The 18,807-nt window shown below is 43.7% G+C and overlaps 1 protein-coding gene across 1 annotated transcript in view; it reads left to right on the top strand.

Annotated features, from left to right (window-relative positions):
• si:dkey-66a8.7 (PI-PLC X domain-containing protein 1) overlaps positions 1–14,638 on the top strand; it is a 34,926-nt gene extending 20,288 nt beyond the window's left edge. Inside the window, exons 5-6 of the mRNA XM_041840767.2 lie at positions 2,006–2,189; positions 14,119–14,638. Coding sequence (XP_041696701.1) covers positions 2,006–2,189; positions 14,119–14,396 — 462 coding nt within the window. The 3' untranslated portion in view covers positions 14,397–14,638. The remainder of the gene's footprint in view (positions 1–2,005; positions 2,190–14,118) is intronic.
• Positions 14,639–18,807: the final 4,169 nt, after the last annotated feature.

Below are 18,807 nucleotides of genomic sequence, written 5' to 3'. Positions count from 1 at the left end.
TACACATATCACTAGCTGCCCAGTACTACCTACACATATCACTAGCTGCCCAATACTACCCACACATATCACTAGCTGCCCAGTACTACCTACACATATCACTAGCTGCCCAGTACTACCTACACATATCACTAGCTGCCCAATACTACCTACACATATCACTAGCTGCCCAGTACTACCTACACATATCACTAGCTGCCCAGTACTACCTACACATATCACTAGCTGCCCAATACTACCTACACATATCACTAGCTGCCCAGTACTACCTACACATATCACTAGCTGCCCAGTACACCTACACATATCACTAGCTGCCCAATACTACACCAACATATCACTAGCTGCCCAGTACTACCTACACATATCACTAGCTGCCCAGTACTACCTACACATATCACTAGCTGCCCAATACTACCTACACATATCACTAGCCCCACTACCTACACATATCACTAGCTGCCCAGTACTACCTACACATATCACTAGCTGCCCAATACTACCTACACATATCACTAGCTGCCCAGTACTACCTACACATATCACTAGCTGCCCAATACTACCTACACATATCACTAGCTGCCCAATACTACCTACACATATCACTAGCTGCCCAATACTACCTACACATATCACTAGCTGCCCAATACTACCTACACATATCACTAGCTGCCCAATACTACCTACACATATCACTAGCTGCCCAATACTACCTACACATATCACTAGCTGCCCAATACTACCTACACATATCACTAGCTGCCCAATACTACCTACACATATCACTAGCTGCCCAATACTACCTACACATATCACTAGCTGCCCAATACTACCTACACATATCACTAGCTGCCCAGTACTACCTACACATATCACTAGCTGCCCAGTACTACCTACACATATCACTAGCTGCCCAGTACTACCTACACATATCACTAGCTGCCCAGTACTACCTACACATATCACTAGCTGCCCAGTACTACCTACACATATCACTAGCTGCCCAATACTACCTACACATATCACTAGCTGCCCAATACTACCTACACATATCACTAGCTGCCCAGTACTACCTACACATATCACTAGCTGCCCAGTACTACCTACACATATCACTAGCTGCCCAATACTACCTACACATATCACTAGCTGCCCAATACTACCTACACATATCACTAGCTGCCCAGTACTACCTACACATATCACTAGCTGCCCAGTACTACCTACACATATCACTAGCTGCCCAGTACTACCTCACACATATCACTAGCTGCCCAATACTACCTACACATATCACTAGCTGCCCAGTACTACCTACACATATCACTAGCTGCCCAGTACTACCTACACATATCACTAGCTGCCCAATACTACCTACACATATCACTAGCTGCCCAGTACTACCTACACATATCACTAGCTGCCCAATACTACCTACACATATCACTAGCTGCCCAGTACTACCTACACATATCACTAGCTGCCCAGTACTACCTACACATATCACTAGCTGCCCAATACTACCTACACATATCACTAGCTGCCCAGTACTACCTACACATATCACTAGCTGCCCAGTACTACCTACACATATCACTAGCTGCCCAATACTACCTACACATATCACTAGGATGCCCAATACTACCTACACATATCACTAGCTGCCCAGTACTACCTACACATATCACTAGCTGCCCAATACTACCTACACATATCACTAGGATGCCCAATACTACCTACACATATCACTAGCTGCCCAGTACTACCTACACATATCACTAGCTGCCCAGTACTACCTACACATATCACTAGCTGCCCAATACTACCTACACATATCACTAGGATGCCCAATACTACCTACACATATCACTAGCTGCCCAGTACTACCTACACATATCACTAGGATGCTATCCTTTCTCTGCCCAGGGCTGAAGTAGTGTGCTATAGGGTGCCAAATGGGACACAGCCTATAACAGAGGTCCTGTCCTTATGTCTCTCCCTCCAGGGGTCAGTGGTGACCCTGCGTGGTCTGTGGGCGATGGGTTACCAGGTGCTGCTGTCGTATGATGACCAGTCAGCAGCACGACACCAGGCTCTGTGGCCAGCGATACCTTACTGGTGGGCCAACCAAAACACGTCCAGCGGGGTGGTCAGCTATCTGGACTGGCAGAAAGACATGGGACGCCCAGGTATGGGAAAAGCCCTAGACTATGACTATGACTGTGCTCCTGAGTGGCGCAGTGGTCTAAGGCACTGCATCGCAGTGCTAACTGTGCCACTAGAGATCCTGGTTCGAATCCAGGCTCTGTCGCAGCCGGCCGCGACCGGGAGACTCATGGGCGGCGCACAATTGGCCCAGCGTCGTCCAGGGTAGGGGAGGGAATGGCCGGCAGGGATGTAGCTCAGTTGATAGAGCATGGCGTTTGCAACGCCAGGGTTGTGGGTTTGATTCCCACGGGGGGCCAGTATAAAAAAAATATATATGTAAGTCGCTCTGGATAAGAGCATCTGCTAAATGACTAAAATGTAAATGTAAAAGTACTAAATGACTTTGAGGTTGAGGTTCAGACATGTTACAGTGCACAGTCTTCACATTTTGCTGCCTTAGAATTCAATCCCCCCAAAAATTATTACATTAATTTATTTCCTACAGATCTACACAACCTACTAGATATTTTTCCAAATTAATCAAAAATGAAGATGTCTTAATAGCGTATGTCTTCTCACTCCAAGAGATAATACTTGGTGGAAGAACCTTTGGCAGCCATTACAGCTGTGAATCTTTTTGGAATAAGATTCTACCAACTGCACAACTCAAGTTTTGTGGTTTCAGCATCATGTTATGGGTATGCTTGTCACCGGCAGGACTGGGGAGTTTCAGGAGCAAGATAAATATGAAAAGGATCAAAGCCCAGGTAAAAACTTAAAATGAAAACCCACCGTAGTCTTCTGTAAACCTAACCCTGGAATATAGTTGCATTTTTCAGCAGGACAATTACAAGAAAATGTATGCCAAAGACACCAGAATGGTTTTCCAAGAGGTGGTAAATGTTGCTGAATGGTTTGAATATTGCTGTCCATCAATATCTCCTGACCAGATCTACTGAGCAATTCTGACAAAAAATTATGGATAGACAGTATGTTGCCCTAAGAGTTGTGTTGGTAGAATCTTATTTAAAATGATTCTCATCTGTAATGCATTTTACATTTTAGTCATTTAGCAGATGCTCTTATCCAGAGCATACATTATTTTATTTAATGGCTGCCAAAGATGCTTCCACCAAGTATTTCCTCTGGGGTGTGAAGACATATGCAAACAACACATCTTCATTTTTTTAAAGGTTGTGTTTATCAGTATGATTTTTTAAATAACATTTAGGGCTCTATTCAATGAGATCCGCTTTAGCCGACATCTGCATAGCATATACAGTATGGAGCACAAACCCACATGTTAGAAATGGTTACCACAAGGTTAGAAAAACACCTACCATGTTTTTCCATTAGATATCCCGTATCTGTGGTTAAAACGCTTGTATCGCCCTAGTTATAACACTGTACCAACTGAAAAACAGGGCTGGGCCCTGGTAAAAAGTAGTGCACTATATAGGAAATAGGGTGCCATTTGGGATGCACACCAGATCAAATGCTGGCACTAAGACCGCATTCAACGAGCTGTATAAGGCCATAAGCAAACAAGAAAATGCTCATCCAGAAGCGGCGCTCCTAGTCGCCGGGGACTTTAATGCAGGGAAACTTAAATCCGTTTTACATAATTTCTACCAGCATGTTAAATGTGCAACCAGAGGAAAATAAACTCTAGACCATCTTTACTCCACACACAGAGACGCATACAAAGCTCTCCCTCGCCCTCCATTTGGAAACCTTTACTCCACACACAGAGACGCATACAAAGCTCTCCCTCGCCCTCCATTTGGCAAATCTGACCATAATTCTATCCTCCTGATTCCTGCTTACAAGCAAAAACTAAAGCAGGAAGTACCAGTGACTCGCTAAATACGGAAGTGTTCAGATGACCATCATCCCGGAAACCCTAGACCCACTCCAATTCGCATACCGCCCCAACAGATCCACAGATGACGCAATCTCAATCGCACTCCACACTGCCCTTTCCCACCTGGACAAGAGGAACACTTATGTGAGAATGCTATTCATTGACTACAGCTCAGCGTTCAACACCATAGTGCCCTCCAAGCTCATCACTAAGCTAAGGACCCTAGGACTAAACACCTCCCTCTGCAACTGGATCCTGGACTTCCTGACGGGCCGCCCCCAGGTGGTAAGGGTAGGTAACAACACATCCGCCATGCTGATCCTCAACACGGGGGCCCCTCAGGGGTGCGTGCTCAGTCCTCTCCCCTCCACGACTGCGTGGCCAAGCACGACTCCAACACCATCATTAAGTTTGCTGACGACACAACAGTGGTAGGCCTGATCACCGACAACGATGAGACAGCCTATAGGGAGGAGGTCAGAGACCTGGCAGAGTGGTGCCAGGACAACAACCTCTCCCTCAATGTGAGCAAGACAAAGTAGCTGATCGTGGACTACAGGAAAAGGAGGGCCGAACAGGCCCTCATTCTCATCGACGGGGCTGTAGTGGAGCGGGTCGAGAGTTTCAAGTACCTTGGTGTCCACATCACCAACAAACTATCATGGTCCAAACACACCAAGACAGTCGTGAAGAGGGCACGACAACACCTTTTCCCCCTCAGGAGACTGAAAAGATTTGGCATGGTTCTCCAGATCCTCAAAAAGTTATACAGCTGCACCATCAAGAGCATCCTGACTGGTTGCATCACCGCCTGGTATGGCAACTGCTCGACCTCCCGACCGCAAGGCACTACAGAGGGTAGTGCGTACGGCCCAGTACATCACTGGGGCCAAGCTTCCTGCCATCCAGGACCTCTATACCAGGCGGTGTCAGAGGAAGGCCCTAAAAATTGTCAAAGACTCCAGTCACCCAAGTCATAGACTGTTCTCTCTGCTACCGCACAGCAAGCGATACCGGAGCGCCAAGTCTAGGTCCAAAAGGCTCCTTAACAGCTTCTACCCCGAAGCCATAAGACTGCTGAACAATTAATCAAATGGCCACCCGGACTATTTACATTGACCCCCCCCACTCTCTGTTTATTATCTATGTATAGTCACTTTACCCCTACCTACATGTACAAATTACCTCGACTAACCTGTAACCCTGCACATTGACTCGGTACCCCCTGTACATAGCCTCGTTATTTTGTTACTTTCTATTTTATTTTTTACTTTGGTTTATTTAGTAAATATTTTCTTAACTATTTCTTGAACTGCATTGCTGGTTAAGTGCTTGTAAGAAAGCATTTCACGGTAAGGTTTACACCTGTTGTATTCGGTGCATGTTACAAATACAATTTTATTTAATTTTAAATAATAATCAATAAAACGAGCTGTCTTTCGACACAGAAAGAAAGTCATTCAAGACTTTGAAAGTCAAACCATCAGGTGTAGGCGTTTGAGAGAGGTACAAATGCAGCTGCAGAGAGAGACCAAGTTCCTGGTGGTAATGACATGATGTTGTAGGAGTGTTTGCAAATTGTATAAAGGTGAAGATAATTCACTCACCCATTGATCATTCAGCCTATTTAATCCAGGATGGCATTGAGTATAGAGCAAGCACAGTAACAGATACATAATGCTGGCTTTTAGAGGTCTTTCAGCACAGGTGACGACCAGTAGACGTTGTGTACGACGACGTAGATTTTCCCACAGCCTTATCAGGTTTTCCAATCTGGCAACCGCTTCTCTGCTCCTAGCCTTCAGCACCTGCGCTCGCATAGCAGGCCTTGCACGCAGATAGACGCTCCTGACTCGGCACGCTCCAACTCCAAAAAGTTGTAGGCTACAGTTCACGACCGGCCCGAGGCAGAAAAACAAAGGCCTTCTCAATCAGAAATATTTGTACAAGCAAATTTCGTAAAATAGAGACGGAGATCTAAAAATAATAGTTGTTATATACAGCATCCACCTTCACATCAAAAGTCTTTGTTTCTGTAGACAGGATCAGGGTCATTGTTAGAGCCGATTTGGGCATATTTTGTATAAAAGACTGAACATACTGAGCTCCATGTACATTTGTGTAAATATATTAAATATTAATGTATATGATGAAATATTAGGTACGTACCTTTATGATTTATTTACCGGATTGAGATATATTCATTTGTTATTAGTGTAACTCAGTTTTTGGCCCCCCCTCTTGCCCATTCATTGTACTGTGTTAATTGTGTTAGTATAAAGGCAGGAAGTTGGGCCTTCGGGGGGAGGAGTCCTTGCTAGATGCGGGAGCGGTATAGTTTTTTGACCATATAGACATACAGACAGACAGGTCATATTATATTATGTATTTGCATTTCAAGTAATCTCTGCTTTAAGTTGATTGGAGAATACCTTTTTGTTAGATAAGAAGAATAAACATTTTTTGTTGCACTATATCCCTGGATCTCATTGAATGTTTGGCCGTTTGGAAACGTTGAGTGTGGACTGTATGCGTCCGAAACAACCCCCGCTTCAGGCTAGGGCAGTGGCTATGGTAAAGAGGAAAGGAAGCCACTACATTCAAGTCAAAAACTCCGTGAAGGATTACTACCGGAAGGAAATCTCCGGTTCGGACACACGCTGGATTTTGTTCTATTTGTAATTGCATTCGGACCATAAGGACAGCTCGCTTGGAAGGATTTGAACTCCTAGATTTCGCCAGCCGTGAGTAACCACTGCGAATGAATGAGCTGCCCTGTTCAAGGCGATCGTTTGATCATGCATATTATGGAAGCGCAAATGTGCTTATAATTGGAATGTTTGATAAACTTGGGAATGGAATTCAAAATACAGCGCTGTGAAAACAATTAAGAAGTTTAAGTTTGGGAAACACAGATCCTATGCACAATGTAGCCTAATCATATATCTAATATTTGGCCTAACGTGGAAATGCAATCCATCAACGCAACGAATGCAACTTAAGGATCTAAAGATACTGCGTGTTAAAACTTCATTAAAGGGACAAAACCTCAACGGGATGAAATGTTTAAAACGCATCTAAAATGCCAAACTTGCACATGTGCAATTCAAAAAGGGTCAATATGCTGAAATGGATGACTGTGTTTTTAAAGATTAAAGGAGGTCTAAAGGGGCATTACGTTTAACAATCAAACCAACAACCGTGTCATTGTAAATTGAGTGAACTAAAAGTGAATGATGGAGGAGGAAATCCCAAATAAGACTCCACTGGAGAGGGCAGAGGAGCATCTAAATTCACTCTATGCAGCCCGGAGAGGCAAACTTGGAGTGTGTACACGCAAAATGAATGAAATAAAAGTCCTTCTTGTTGATGGAGGAAACATTGCAACTGTGAATGAGAGTCTTGAAGCATTTGATGCTGTGCTCAATGACTTTAAGAAGGCTCATGAATCTGTGCTAGAGCTGGTCACAGAGGAGGAACAGGAACAGGAGAGCATTAACTATTATCAACCAAGAATGAGAACTTATGAACATTTCCTGAAAGAGGTGGAAATATGGAAAAAGGCTGAAGTTGAGCCACAAACGCTCATTGAACCACATGACAGCATTTCCAATGTGTCAAAAATATCAAGTAAAACTAAGTATTCTAAGACTGCTTCCTCAGTGTCCTCTGAACGCCTTAAAGCCGAGGCAGAACGAGCAGCTCTACTAGCTCGCCAAGCATCATTACAAGACAAGCATGCATTGGAACTGGAGAAAGCTCAACTGAATGTTAGGATGGAAAAATGGCACTGGAAACGGACATAGCAGCATATAATGCCAAACTGAAGGTCCTGGAGAGTACCGAGTCAACTTCTCAATCCCATTCTGTGGCAGCCCATTTACTAAGCCAAGAAGATGGAATGAACTCTTATTTTGAGAAACAGGAACCAGAGGTCTATGTGGAACCTGAACCATCACCTGTTGAGTTTGCTGCATTAGGTGCAGTTCCAAAGACCCCACTACAAAGAGTTTTACAACAACCGACCACAAAGCCATCAAACCCTATTCCGAAAACAGTCGTAAACCACACTCTTCAGCAGCCAACAGCAAGGTCTAGCAATCGACACAGAATCAACACTGCGGGTATCAGCCATAATACCAGCCATGATAACCTCTCTACTGTCATGCAAAGGCAGAATGAAATTGCTGACCTCCTTGTACTACAGCACAAACAAGCCACACTCCCTGTTAGGGAGATACCTATGTTTGACGGTGATCCTCTAAACTTTAGGCCATTCATGCGTGCATTTGAGCATGGTATAGAAGATAAGACAAGCAGTCACCAGGATAGGCTCTATTACCTGGAACAATACACCTCTGGTCAGCCCAAGGATCTGGTCCGTAGTTGTCTGCATATGGAAGCCAGAAGAGGCTATGCAGTAGCTAAGAGGTTGTTAAAGGAACACTTTGGCAATGAAATCAAAGTCACCACTGCTTACATGGAAAAGGCTTGGAACTGGACAAACATCAAACCCGATGATGGAAAGGGACTGGGTGGTTATGCACTCTATCTAAGAGGTTGCTGTAACGCTATGCAAGACCTACAGAACATGGAAGAGCTTAATCTTCCCTCCAACATAAAGCTGATCATGTCAAAACTTCCCTACAAACTAAGGGAAAAATGGAGGTCTATGGCATGTGATATTTTAGAGAGAAGTCACCTGAGGGCCCAGTTCAGTGACCTGGTAACGTTCATGGAAAAACAGGCCAAAATACTGCAGGATCCGTTGTGGAGATATTCAAGATCCCCTGTACAACAAAAGGTTTTTAAAACCCAAAACAGAAGCTGACTTTAAACAGCAGTTCAAGTCCAAGAGTAGGGAAGCAGCTTTGCCACTACAGTAGCTGTAGTGGCAGATTGTGACTCTGAAAAACCTTTAAAAGAACAAACATTCAAAGTAAAGAGACCAGGCACCTACCCTTCTGATGCTCCCAGTATCTCATGTATATTTTGTGCTGGTGCGCATTTATTGGTCGACTGCCAACAGGTGAAGGCACAGCCACATGAATTCAAGGTTGAGTTTCTGAGATCAAAAGGCCTTTGTTTTGGCTGTTTGATGAGAGGACACTTAAGCAGAGAATGTAAAAGAAGGATGACCTGTCAGAGCTGTCAAAGAAAGCACCCCACTATCCTGCACATTGAAGGAAGAGAGAGATTTAGATCTCAAAAGGCAGATATGAGTGGTGTAGCAGTAAAGCGGGAGGAGACTGTCAGCAGTGCTCTTGTTTCACTGGAAGCTGGTGAAGATACCGGGGCCGGTACAGATTGTGCACTTGCAATTGTGCCAGTTCAAGTAAAGGTGGCAAATGGAAGCAAGTCTGTGTTAACCTATGCGTTTCCGATTCTGGTAGCTCAGCAACATTTTGTACGGAGAGACTCATGAGGCAGTTGCAAGCTAAAGGCAGTGCGACTGAAATTCTGCTACGCACAATGGGGCAGGAGAGTCCTACCAAGAGCTTTGAGATATCTGGATTAGAGATTGGCAATGTGGAAGGCGACACATTTCTTGCATTACCAAAGGTCTACACCCAACATAAGATCCCAGTGACAAGAGAGAACATTCCCACTCAGAAAGAGCTCAAAAGGTGGCCGGATGGTGATACTAACAAAAGATTGGAGGAGTACAGAATGACAGTACATCTTTTCGGTGCTATATCCTCTCCAAGTTGTGCAAACTTTGCACTGCGAAAGACTGCAGAAGACAACTGTGAGGGGTACGATGAAGAGGTGATTCAAACAGTCAAGTCCAACTTCTATGTTGATGACTGCCTCAAGTCAGTGGCCACAGAAGAACAAGCCATAGCTCTCACAAGAAACCTCAGGGATGTGTGCTCTCAAGGTGGGTTCAAATTGACCAAGTGGGTCAGCAACAGCCGCACTGTACTAGCTTCTATCCCTGATGAACACAAAGCCAAGCAGATAAAAGAACTGGACCTGGACAGAGAAAAGCTGCCTGTTGAAAGAGCACTTGGAATCCGATGGAACATTGAAAGGGATGTGTTTAACTTCCAGGTCACTGTCAAGAACAGACCCCTTACAAGAAGAGGTATTCTCTCAACTGTCAGCTCTATTTATGATCCATTAGGTTTCCTCGCCCATTCGTATTAAAGGCAAAGCAAATTCTTCAAGTGCTCTGCAAGCTAAAGTGTGGATGGGACGAAGTCATCCCTGAAGAACACTCTATTTCATGGAAGAGATGGCTCTCAGAGCTGGACCAGCTCTCCAGATTCCAGATCAACAGGTGTATGATGCCGGAGAACTTTGGTCAAATCAAGACCGCACAGCTGCATCACTTCGGTGATGCAAGTGAACAAGGTTATGGCACGGCAAGCTACCTTAGGTTCACAAACGTTATGGAAAAGGTCCACATCGCATTCATACTGGGGAAATCAAGGGTGACTCCACTCAAGCAGATGACGATCCCCAGACTGGAACTTGCTGCAGCAACATTGGCAGTGCGAGTGGACAGGATGTTAAGGTTGGAGCTCCAGATTGAACTTGAGGAGTCAACTTTCTGGACAGACAGCCAGTCGGTGCTAAAATACATCCGCAACGATACCAAGAGATTCCATACTTTTGTGGCTAATAGGGTTGCTATGATCCGTGACCTCATCGAAAGCAAAACAGTGGAGGTATTTGAACTCCAAACACAACCCAGCCGATGATGCCTCAAGAGGATTACATGTTGAAACTTTCCTGAACTCAAAGAGATGGCGCAAAGGACCAGAATTCCTGGAGAAAACAGAAACACAATGGCCGAAAGTCCCCGAGGAGCTTGGCTCCATCCCTCCAGATGATCCAGAGGTGAGAAAAGACGTCATCGTAAACAGTACATGTGTGGAAGAAAAGAGTCCGACCAGCAAACTGATTGAGTACTATTCAACATGGAACAGCTTGAAGAAAGCAGTTGCCTGGATGCTGAAACTGAAGAGACTTCTACTACAGTTAAGCCAGAAAAGGAAAGTTCTCACCCAAACTGATCCAGGATCAGATCAGAGTCTGACAAACTCACTGAAGGAACAAATTGACAAGTTCAAACTGACGTTTGGAAAAGAAAGTCTGTCTGTAGATGACCTAGATGAAGCAGAAAAGGTCATCATTCGATTTGAGCAACGACAGCACTTTAAACAAGAAATTGCACTAGTTGTAAAAGGAAAACAATGTGCCAAGAGAAGCGGCTCAATCTGTAAGCTTGATCCAATAGTTGACAATGGCATTCTGAGAGTAGGAGGAAGGTTAAGCAAAGCTGCTATGCCTACGGAACTAAAGAATCCTATGATCCTGCCCAAAGACTCCTACATCTCCAGACTGATCTTACTCCACATCCATGAGCAGGTTGGCCACTCTGGGAGAGGTCACATGCTTTCTAGACTTCGCCAGCGATATTGGATACCCTGTGCCAACTCCTTAGCAAGGAAGATCCTTAAGAGCTGTGTCTTCTGCAGGCGGATGCAAGCTAGAGCTGGGGAACAGAAGATGGCTGACCTTCCACAAGATCGGGTAGCACCTGATTTGCCGCCTTTCACCCATGTGGGCATAGATTACTTTGGCCCCATAGAGGTGAAGCGAGGCCGCGTTCATGTGAAGCGGTATGGTGTGATCTTTACTTGCCTTGTGAGTCGAGCTGTCCATCTAGAAGTTGCTAGTTATCTGGATACTGATTCCTGCATCAATGCCCTGCGCAGGTTCATCTGTCGAAGGGGCCCAGTAACAAGTATCAGAACAGACAATGGCACCAACTTTGTTGGAACACACAGAGAGCTAGGAGAAGCTCTGAAAGAGCTGGATCACAACAAGATTCAAAATAAATTACTGAAGGAAGGAGTGACATGGTCATTCAACCCTCCCTCTGGAGCCCACCATGGGGGGTATGGGAGAGGTTGATCCGACTGGTGAAAAATATCCTCTATTCAGTCCTTAAAGAGCAAGTACTGGATGATGAGGCTTTGCAGACAGCCTTGTGTGAAGTTGAGGCGATTATGAACGACAGACCAATCACTACTGTAACAAATGACCCTAACGATCTAGAACCCCTGACTCGAACCATCTGCTTCATCTGAAAGCAAAGCCAGTCCTGCCACCAGGACTATTCCAGAGAAGTGACCTATACTCACAAAGGAGATGGAAGCAAGTACAATATATCACTGACCTCTTCTGGAAGAGATGGATCAGGGAGTATCTTCCACTTATGCAGGAGCGGAACAAGTGGAACAAAACTAAGAGAAACTTCAGTCCTGGTGACCTTGTGGTCATCGTCGATGACACCGCCCCAAGGAACTCTTGGCTAATGGGGCGTGTGGTGAAGGCTTTGCCAGGGGCCAAAGGTCTTGTCCGGAGCGTCATGGTTAAGACTAAGACCAATATCCTACAGAGACCTATCAATAAACTCTGTCTGCTCCTTGAGGCGACGAAGTGAGACACACACACACACACACACAGTGCTCCATCTTTGAATCACGTGCACCTCTGATTCGTTGATGTCGTACTCTTACATTCTTTGATGTCATACATTTTTGGACGTCAAACTCTTGAAATTTTTTTGGAAGTTGAACACCTTTACACTTCAACTCAGACTGAGATCTATGGACTATTTTCCTATATGGCACCTTGTATATTTGTATATAGCTATGAACTGTAATGGTGCTCTGGTATAGAATGTTTTTGTATTGGCTCTACGTTTGAATATTAAGTAATTGTTGTGCATTCAGTGCAGTCAACAATTAGGGGCCGGTATGTTAGAGCCGATTTGGGCATATTTTGTATAAAAGACTGAACATACTGAGCTCCATGTACATTTGTGTAAATATATTAAATATTAATGTATATGATGAAATATTAGGTACGTACCTTTATGATTTATTTACCGGATTGAGATATATTCATTTGTTATTAGTGTAACTCAGTTTTTGGCCCCCCCTCTTGCCCATTCATTGTACTGTGTTAATTGTGTTAGTATAAAGGCAGGAAGTTGGGCCTTCGGGGGGAGGAGTCCTTGCTAGATGCGGGAGCGGTATAGTTTTTTGACCATATAGACATACAGACAGACAGGTCATATTATATTATGTATTTGCATTTCAAGTAATCTCTGCTTTAAGTTGATTGGAGAATACCTTTTTGTTAGATAAGAAGAATAAAATTTTTTTGTTGCACTATATCCCTGGATCTCATTGAATGTTTGGCCGTTTGGAAACGTTGAGTGTGGACTGTATGCGTCCGAAACAACCCCGCTTCAGGCTAGGGCAGTGGCTATGGTAAAGAGGAAAGGAAGCCACTACAGTCATTAAAACAAAAACTCTTAACTCAGATGTCAAGGATCAGACATACAAACGGACAGACTGATTGGCTGCCATCTTGGAGTGACATAGATGTAATGGTAAAAATAAACAGTTGAGGTATGACCAGTGATGTGATGTATTGGTAAAATAAACAGTTGAGGTATGACCAGTGATGTAAAACAAATAGGGGCTCTATTCAATCAGATCCGCTTTAGCTGAAATCTACATAGCTGATGTTCTGACGGTGTCGGAGGTGGAACAGAAATCCCATGCAGCCTTGTTAACCAGTTGGAACACTGTAATGTGAGATGTCATCTACACCTCCATTAGGATGCTAGAAATCCTCATTTTGTTTAATGATTTTTCAATTTGAACGTAATTATTTCTATATAGCCTACACTTCCTCCTTCTGAACTTCTAACGAGAGTGGGGTGGGTGTGGCTTCGTGACAATGATCAAGAGCAGCTGCTCACCGATTTGACAGATCCCAACGCAGTTACACTTCCGACACCGCCAAAACATCAGCTACCGCCGGTTAATGATCTGGTTGAATCTGGCTTTAATCCCTATTATTATTATTTTTTTAGCTTTAATTTTAAGATAAAATACATTTGATTTGATAAATGTGAAGTTTAGTGTTTTCGGAGACTCTGGCTCTAGCGTTACTGCTAATGCAGTCTCCACTAACACAGGAACCTCATCTTTAAATGTCAATCACGCCGTAACGCTGAACTTCCGTGATACGGATTGAATAGGGTGTAGACTTAATCCATGTTTTGTTTTGTTCAGATGGTTTCTTTGTGTCTGGTCTGAACCTGACGGCTGATCGCTCCTACATCGCGCTGCACCCCTGTCAGTCCTTGCAGACCCTAACCCTGGCTAACTGGAAGGAGCTGAAGGCGTGGCTGGAGGAACAGGTCCCCGGACCACACCCTAACAGCCTCAACATCATAGCAGGAGACTTTATAGGACCTGTCCCCTTCTGTCCCCTGGTCATCAAGCTCAATAGAAAACTGTTACGGCAGCAGAGGATGGATCAGAGGACTCTTAAAGCAGAGGAGGACTGACTAGACTACAGATGAGAAATAAAATATCTGGTTTAGGGAGTCATTCAGTCCAAAATAAGTCATTCAAAGAGAACATAAAACTGTTACAGCAGCAAAGTTACGAGGGAGGACAACCGGTCATTATCTGGTTTCACAGGGAATCATTCTGACCTAGATACTTCAGAAATGATTCACACCCCTTGACTTTTTCCACATTTTGTTGTTTTGCCTGAATTTAAAATGGATTAAATTGAGATTTTGTGTCACTGGCCTACACATAATACCCCATAATGTCAAAGTGGAATTATGTTTTTAGGCAAGCCTAAATAAGTTCAGGAGTAAAAATGTGCTTAACAAGTCTGGACTCACTCTCTGTGCAATAATAGTGTTTAACATTAATTGTTTAATGACTACCTCATCTTTGTACCCCACACATACAATTATCTGTAAGGTCCCTCAGTCAAGAATTTCAAACACAGATTCAACCACAAAAACCAAGGAGGTTTTCCAACAAGAAGAGCACATATTGGTAGATGGGTAAAAATAAAAAAGCAGACTGAATATCCCTTTGAGCATGGTGAAGTTATTAATTACACTTTGGATGGTGTATCAATACACCCAGTCACTACAAAGATATAGGCGTCCTTCCTAACTCAGTTTCCGGAGAGGAAGGAAACCTCTCAGGGATTTCACCATGAGGCCAATGGTGACTTCAAAACAGTTACAGAGTTTAATGGCTGTGATAGGAGAAAACTGAGGATGGATCAACAACATTGTAGTTACTCCACAATACTAACCTAAATGACAGAGTGAAAAGAAGGAATCCTGTACAGAATAAAAATACTCCAAAACATGCATCCTGTTTGCAATAAGGCACTAAAGTAAAACTGCAAAGAAATGAACTTATGTCCTGAATACAAAGCGTAATGTATATTTTCAACATGGTGGGGGCTGCATCATGTTATGGATATGCTTGTCATCGGCAAGTACTAGGGAGTTTGTAAGGATAAAAAGAAACGGAATAGAGCTAAGCACAGGCAAAATCCTAGAGGAAAACCTGGTTCAGTCTGCTTTCCAACAGACACTGGGAGACAAATTCACCTTTCAGCAGAACAGTAACATAAAACAGAAACCAAGTTGCTTACCAAGACGACATTGAATGTTCCTGAGTGGCCTAGATACAGTTTTGACTTAAATTGGCTTGAAAATCTACGGCAAGACTTGAAAATGGCTGTCTAGCAATGATCAACAACTAACTTGACAGAGCTTGAAGAATAAAAAAAAAAGTGTGCAAATATTGTCCAATCCAGGTGTGCAAAGCTCTTAGAGACTTATCCAGAAAGACTCACAGCTGTAATCGCTGCCAAATGTGATTCTAACATGGATTGACTCCAGGGTATGAATACTAATGTGAATGAGATATTTCATTTAATACATTTGCAAAAAATTCTAAAAACATGTTTTCCCTTTGTCATTATGGGGTATTGTGTTTAGATGGGTGAAAATAAAATATAAAAATTATAATAATTGAATCCATGTTGGATTCCGGCTGTAACGCAACAAAATGTGGAATAAGTCAAGGGGTATGAATACTTTCTGAAGGCACTTTATCTCTCACACCCCTTATTCCTGTAACAGGACTCTTACAGTAGAAGAGGTCAATATTTTGTTTTAGGGAGTCATTAAAAGTCCACCTCTTGTTTCGTTTTTTCTATGGATTGTAACATATTTACAGGAGTATTCTACTTTTTGCAGTGATGATATTCATTTTTAAGAGATCAAATGTTACACATGCAGTGTTCCTCCTCTGATACAACCAGGTCCAGCTCAGTTGAGATGTGAAACATGATGTAGACAGTTACTTTGGACTGCAGGATTACAGATAAATAATGAATCAATATACTGTTATACTTTGTCACTTTCCTGTTACATATTTACACAATACATTAAATGCATTTTATCATTCATACAACAAGAGTTGTTTGGTTTTCTGATGAATCACAGCTGACAGTATTTGTTGTGTCTTCCCTATAAAAGGATGTTATAACAGGAACTCTCGGTAACAGTGATTACGGGTAAAGGCTTCTGGCGCCTAGCCGAACTCGGCTAGCCGAACCGAACGAGTGTGCGCACATACTCCCTTGAAAAACAAGAAATAAATAGGCTATACTGTAGTACTGTTTGTCCATTTTGAGATGCCGTAGCCAGTATACAATTCCTCAAAATATAATTAATATAAGATAACTCAAGAAATCTGGCATAAATTTGTACGTTTTTGCCAAGGAGATCTTAGTTAGATGTACAATTGCGCGACTAAGTATTTATCAATGAAAAAATTAGCATTAAAACGAGTCGTCTCTCCTTGAATGACAACAAATACTTTATTGAACAATCCCTACTGTTGACCATTCAGCGACGAAGAGCGTAGACTTTCGGCTTGCCTCCAGAAAATATTCTCACCGAAAGTCCAAAACAAACTATAAAACGTCACAATATATGCACAAACTCTTCCGAACAGTTTCGGCTGGGAAGCATGCATACGCCTTAACACAGAGCTATGGCATAGTTCCTGTTAACACAACCAGCAGCAGTATGCTTTTTTCTTTAGAGACAGTAGAATGGTCTCAGAACAGAGGACCTACCAGCTGTCATGAACAACAGAGAGCTATGGCATGCCATCATCCGGAGCATTGCGCAGCCATAAGCAAGAGAAGTTCTAGTATTTCAAGTAGTCATTGACACGGGGGAACACTGTGCTGCTAACTAGCTAACTGGGTACAGTAGTTCTGACTGAGACAGGGGAACACTGTGCTGCTAACTAGCTAACTGGGTACAGTAGTTCTGACTGAGACAGGGGAACACTGTGCTGCTAACTAGCTAACTGGGTACAGTAGTTCTGACTGAGACAGGGGAACACTGTGCTGCTAACTAGCTAACTGGGTACAGTAGTTCTGACTGAGACAGGGGAACACTGTGCTGCTAACTAGCTAACTGGGTACAGTAGTTCTGACTGAGACAGGGGAACACTGTGCTGCTAACTAGCTAACTGGGTACAGTAGTTCTGACTGAGACAGGGGAACACTGTGCTGCTAACTGGGTACAGTAGTTCTGACTGAGACAGGGGAACACTGTGCTGCTAACTAGCTAACTGGGTACAGTAGTTCTAACTGAGACAGGGGAACACTGTGCTGCTAACTAGCTAACTGGATACAGTAGTTCTGAATGAGACAGGGGAACACTGTGCTGCTAACTAGCTAACTGGGTACAGTAGTTCTGACTGAGACAGGGGAACACTGTGCTGCTAACTGGGTACAGTAGTTCTGACTGAGACAGGGGAACAGTGCTGCTAACTAGCTAACTGGGTACAGTAGTTCTGACTGAGACAGGGGAACACTGTGCTGCTAACTGGGTACAGTAGTTCTGACTGAGACAGGGGAACACTGTGCTGCTAACTAGCTAACTGGATACAGTAGTTCTAACTGAGACAGGGGAACACTGTGCTGCTAACTAGCTAACTGGGTACAGTAGTTCTAACTGAGACAGGGGAACACTGTGCTGCTAACTAGCTAACTGGATACAGTAGTTCTAACTGAGACAGGGGAACACTGTGCTGCTAACTAGCTAACTGGGTACAGTAGTTCTAACTGAGACAGGGGAACACTGTGCTGCTAACTAGCTAACTGGATACAGTAGTTCTAACTGAGACAGGGGAACACTGTGCTGCTAACTAGCTAACTGGGTACAGTAGTTCTAACTGAGACAGGGGAACACTGTGCTGCTAACTAGCTAACTGGGTACAGTAGTTCTAACTGAGACAGGGGAACACTGTGCTGCTAACTAGCTAACTGGATACAGTAGTTCTAACTGAGACAGGGGAACACTGTGCTGCTAACTAGCTAACTGGGTACAGTAGTTCTGACTGAGACAGGGGAACACTGTGCTGCTAACTAGCTAACTGGGTACAGTAGTTCTGACTGAGACAGGGGAACACTGTGCTGCTAACTGGGTACAGTAGTTCTGACTGAGACAGGGGAACACTGTGCTGCTAACTAGCTAACTGGGTACAGTAGTTCTGACTGAGACAGGGGAACACTGTGCTGCTAACTGGGTACAGTAGTTCTGACTGAGACAGGGGAACACTGTGCTGCTAACTAGCTAACTGGGTACAGTAGTTCTGACTGAGACAGGGGAACACTGTGCTGCTAACTAGCTAACTGGGTACAGTAGTTCTGACTGAGACAGGGGAACACTGTGCTGCTAACTAGCTAACTGGGTATAGTAGTTCTGACTGAGACAGGGGAACAGTGCTGCTAACTAGCTAACTGGGTACAGTAGTTCTGACTGAGACAGGGGAACACTGTGCTGCTAACTAGCTAACTGGGTACAGTAGTTCTGACTGAGACAGGGGAACACTGTGCTGCTAACTAGCTAA

Source organism: Coregonus clupeaformis, unplaced genomic scaffold (genome assembly GCF_020615455.1).
Source record: "Coregonus clupeaformis isolate EN_2021a unplaced genomic scaffold, ASM2061545v1 scaf1458, whole genome shotgun sequence".
NCBI classification, from domain to species: Eukaryota; Metazoa; Chordata; class Actinopteri; order Salmoniformes; family Salmonidae; genus Coregonus; species Coregonus clupeaformis.
Note: the sequence above shows the minus strand (reverse complement) of the source record. Positions and strands in the feature narration are given on the sequence as shown.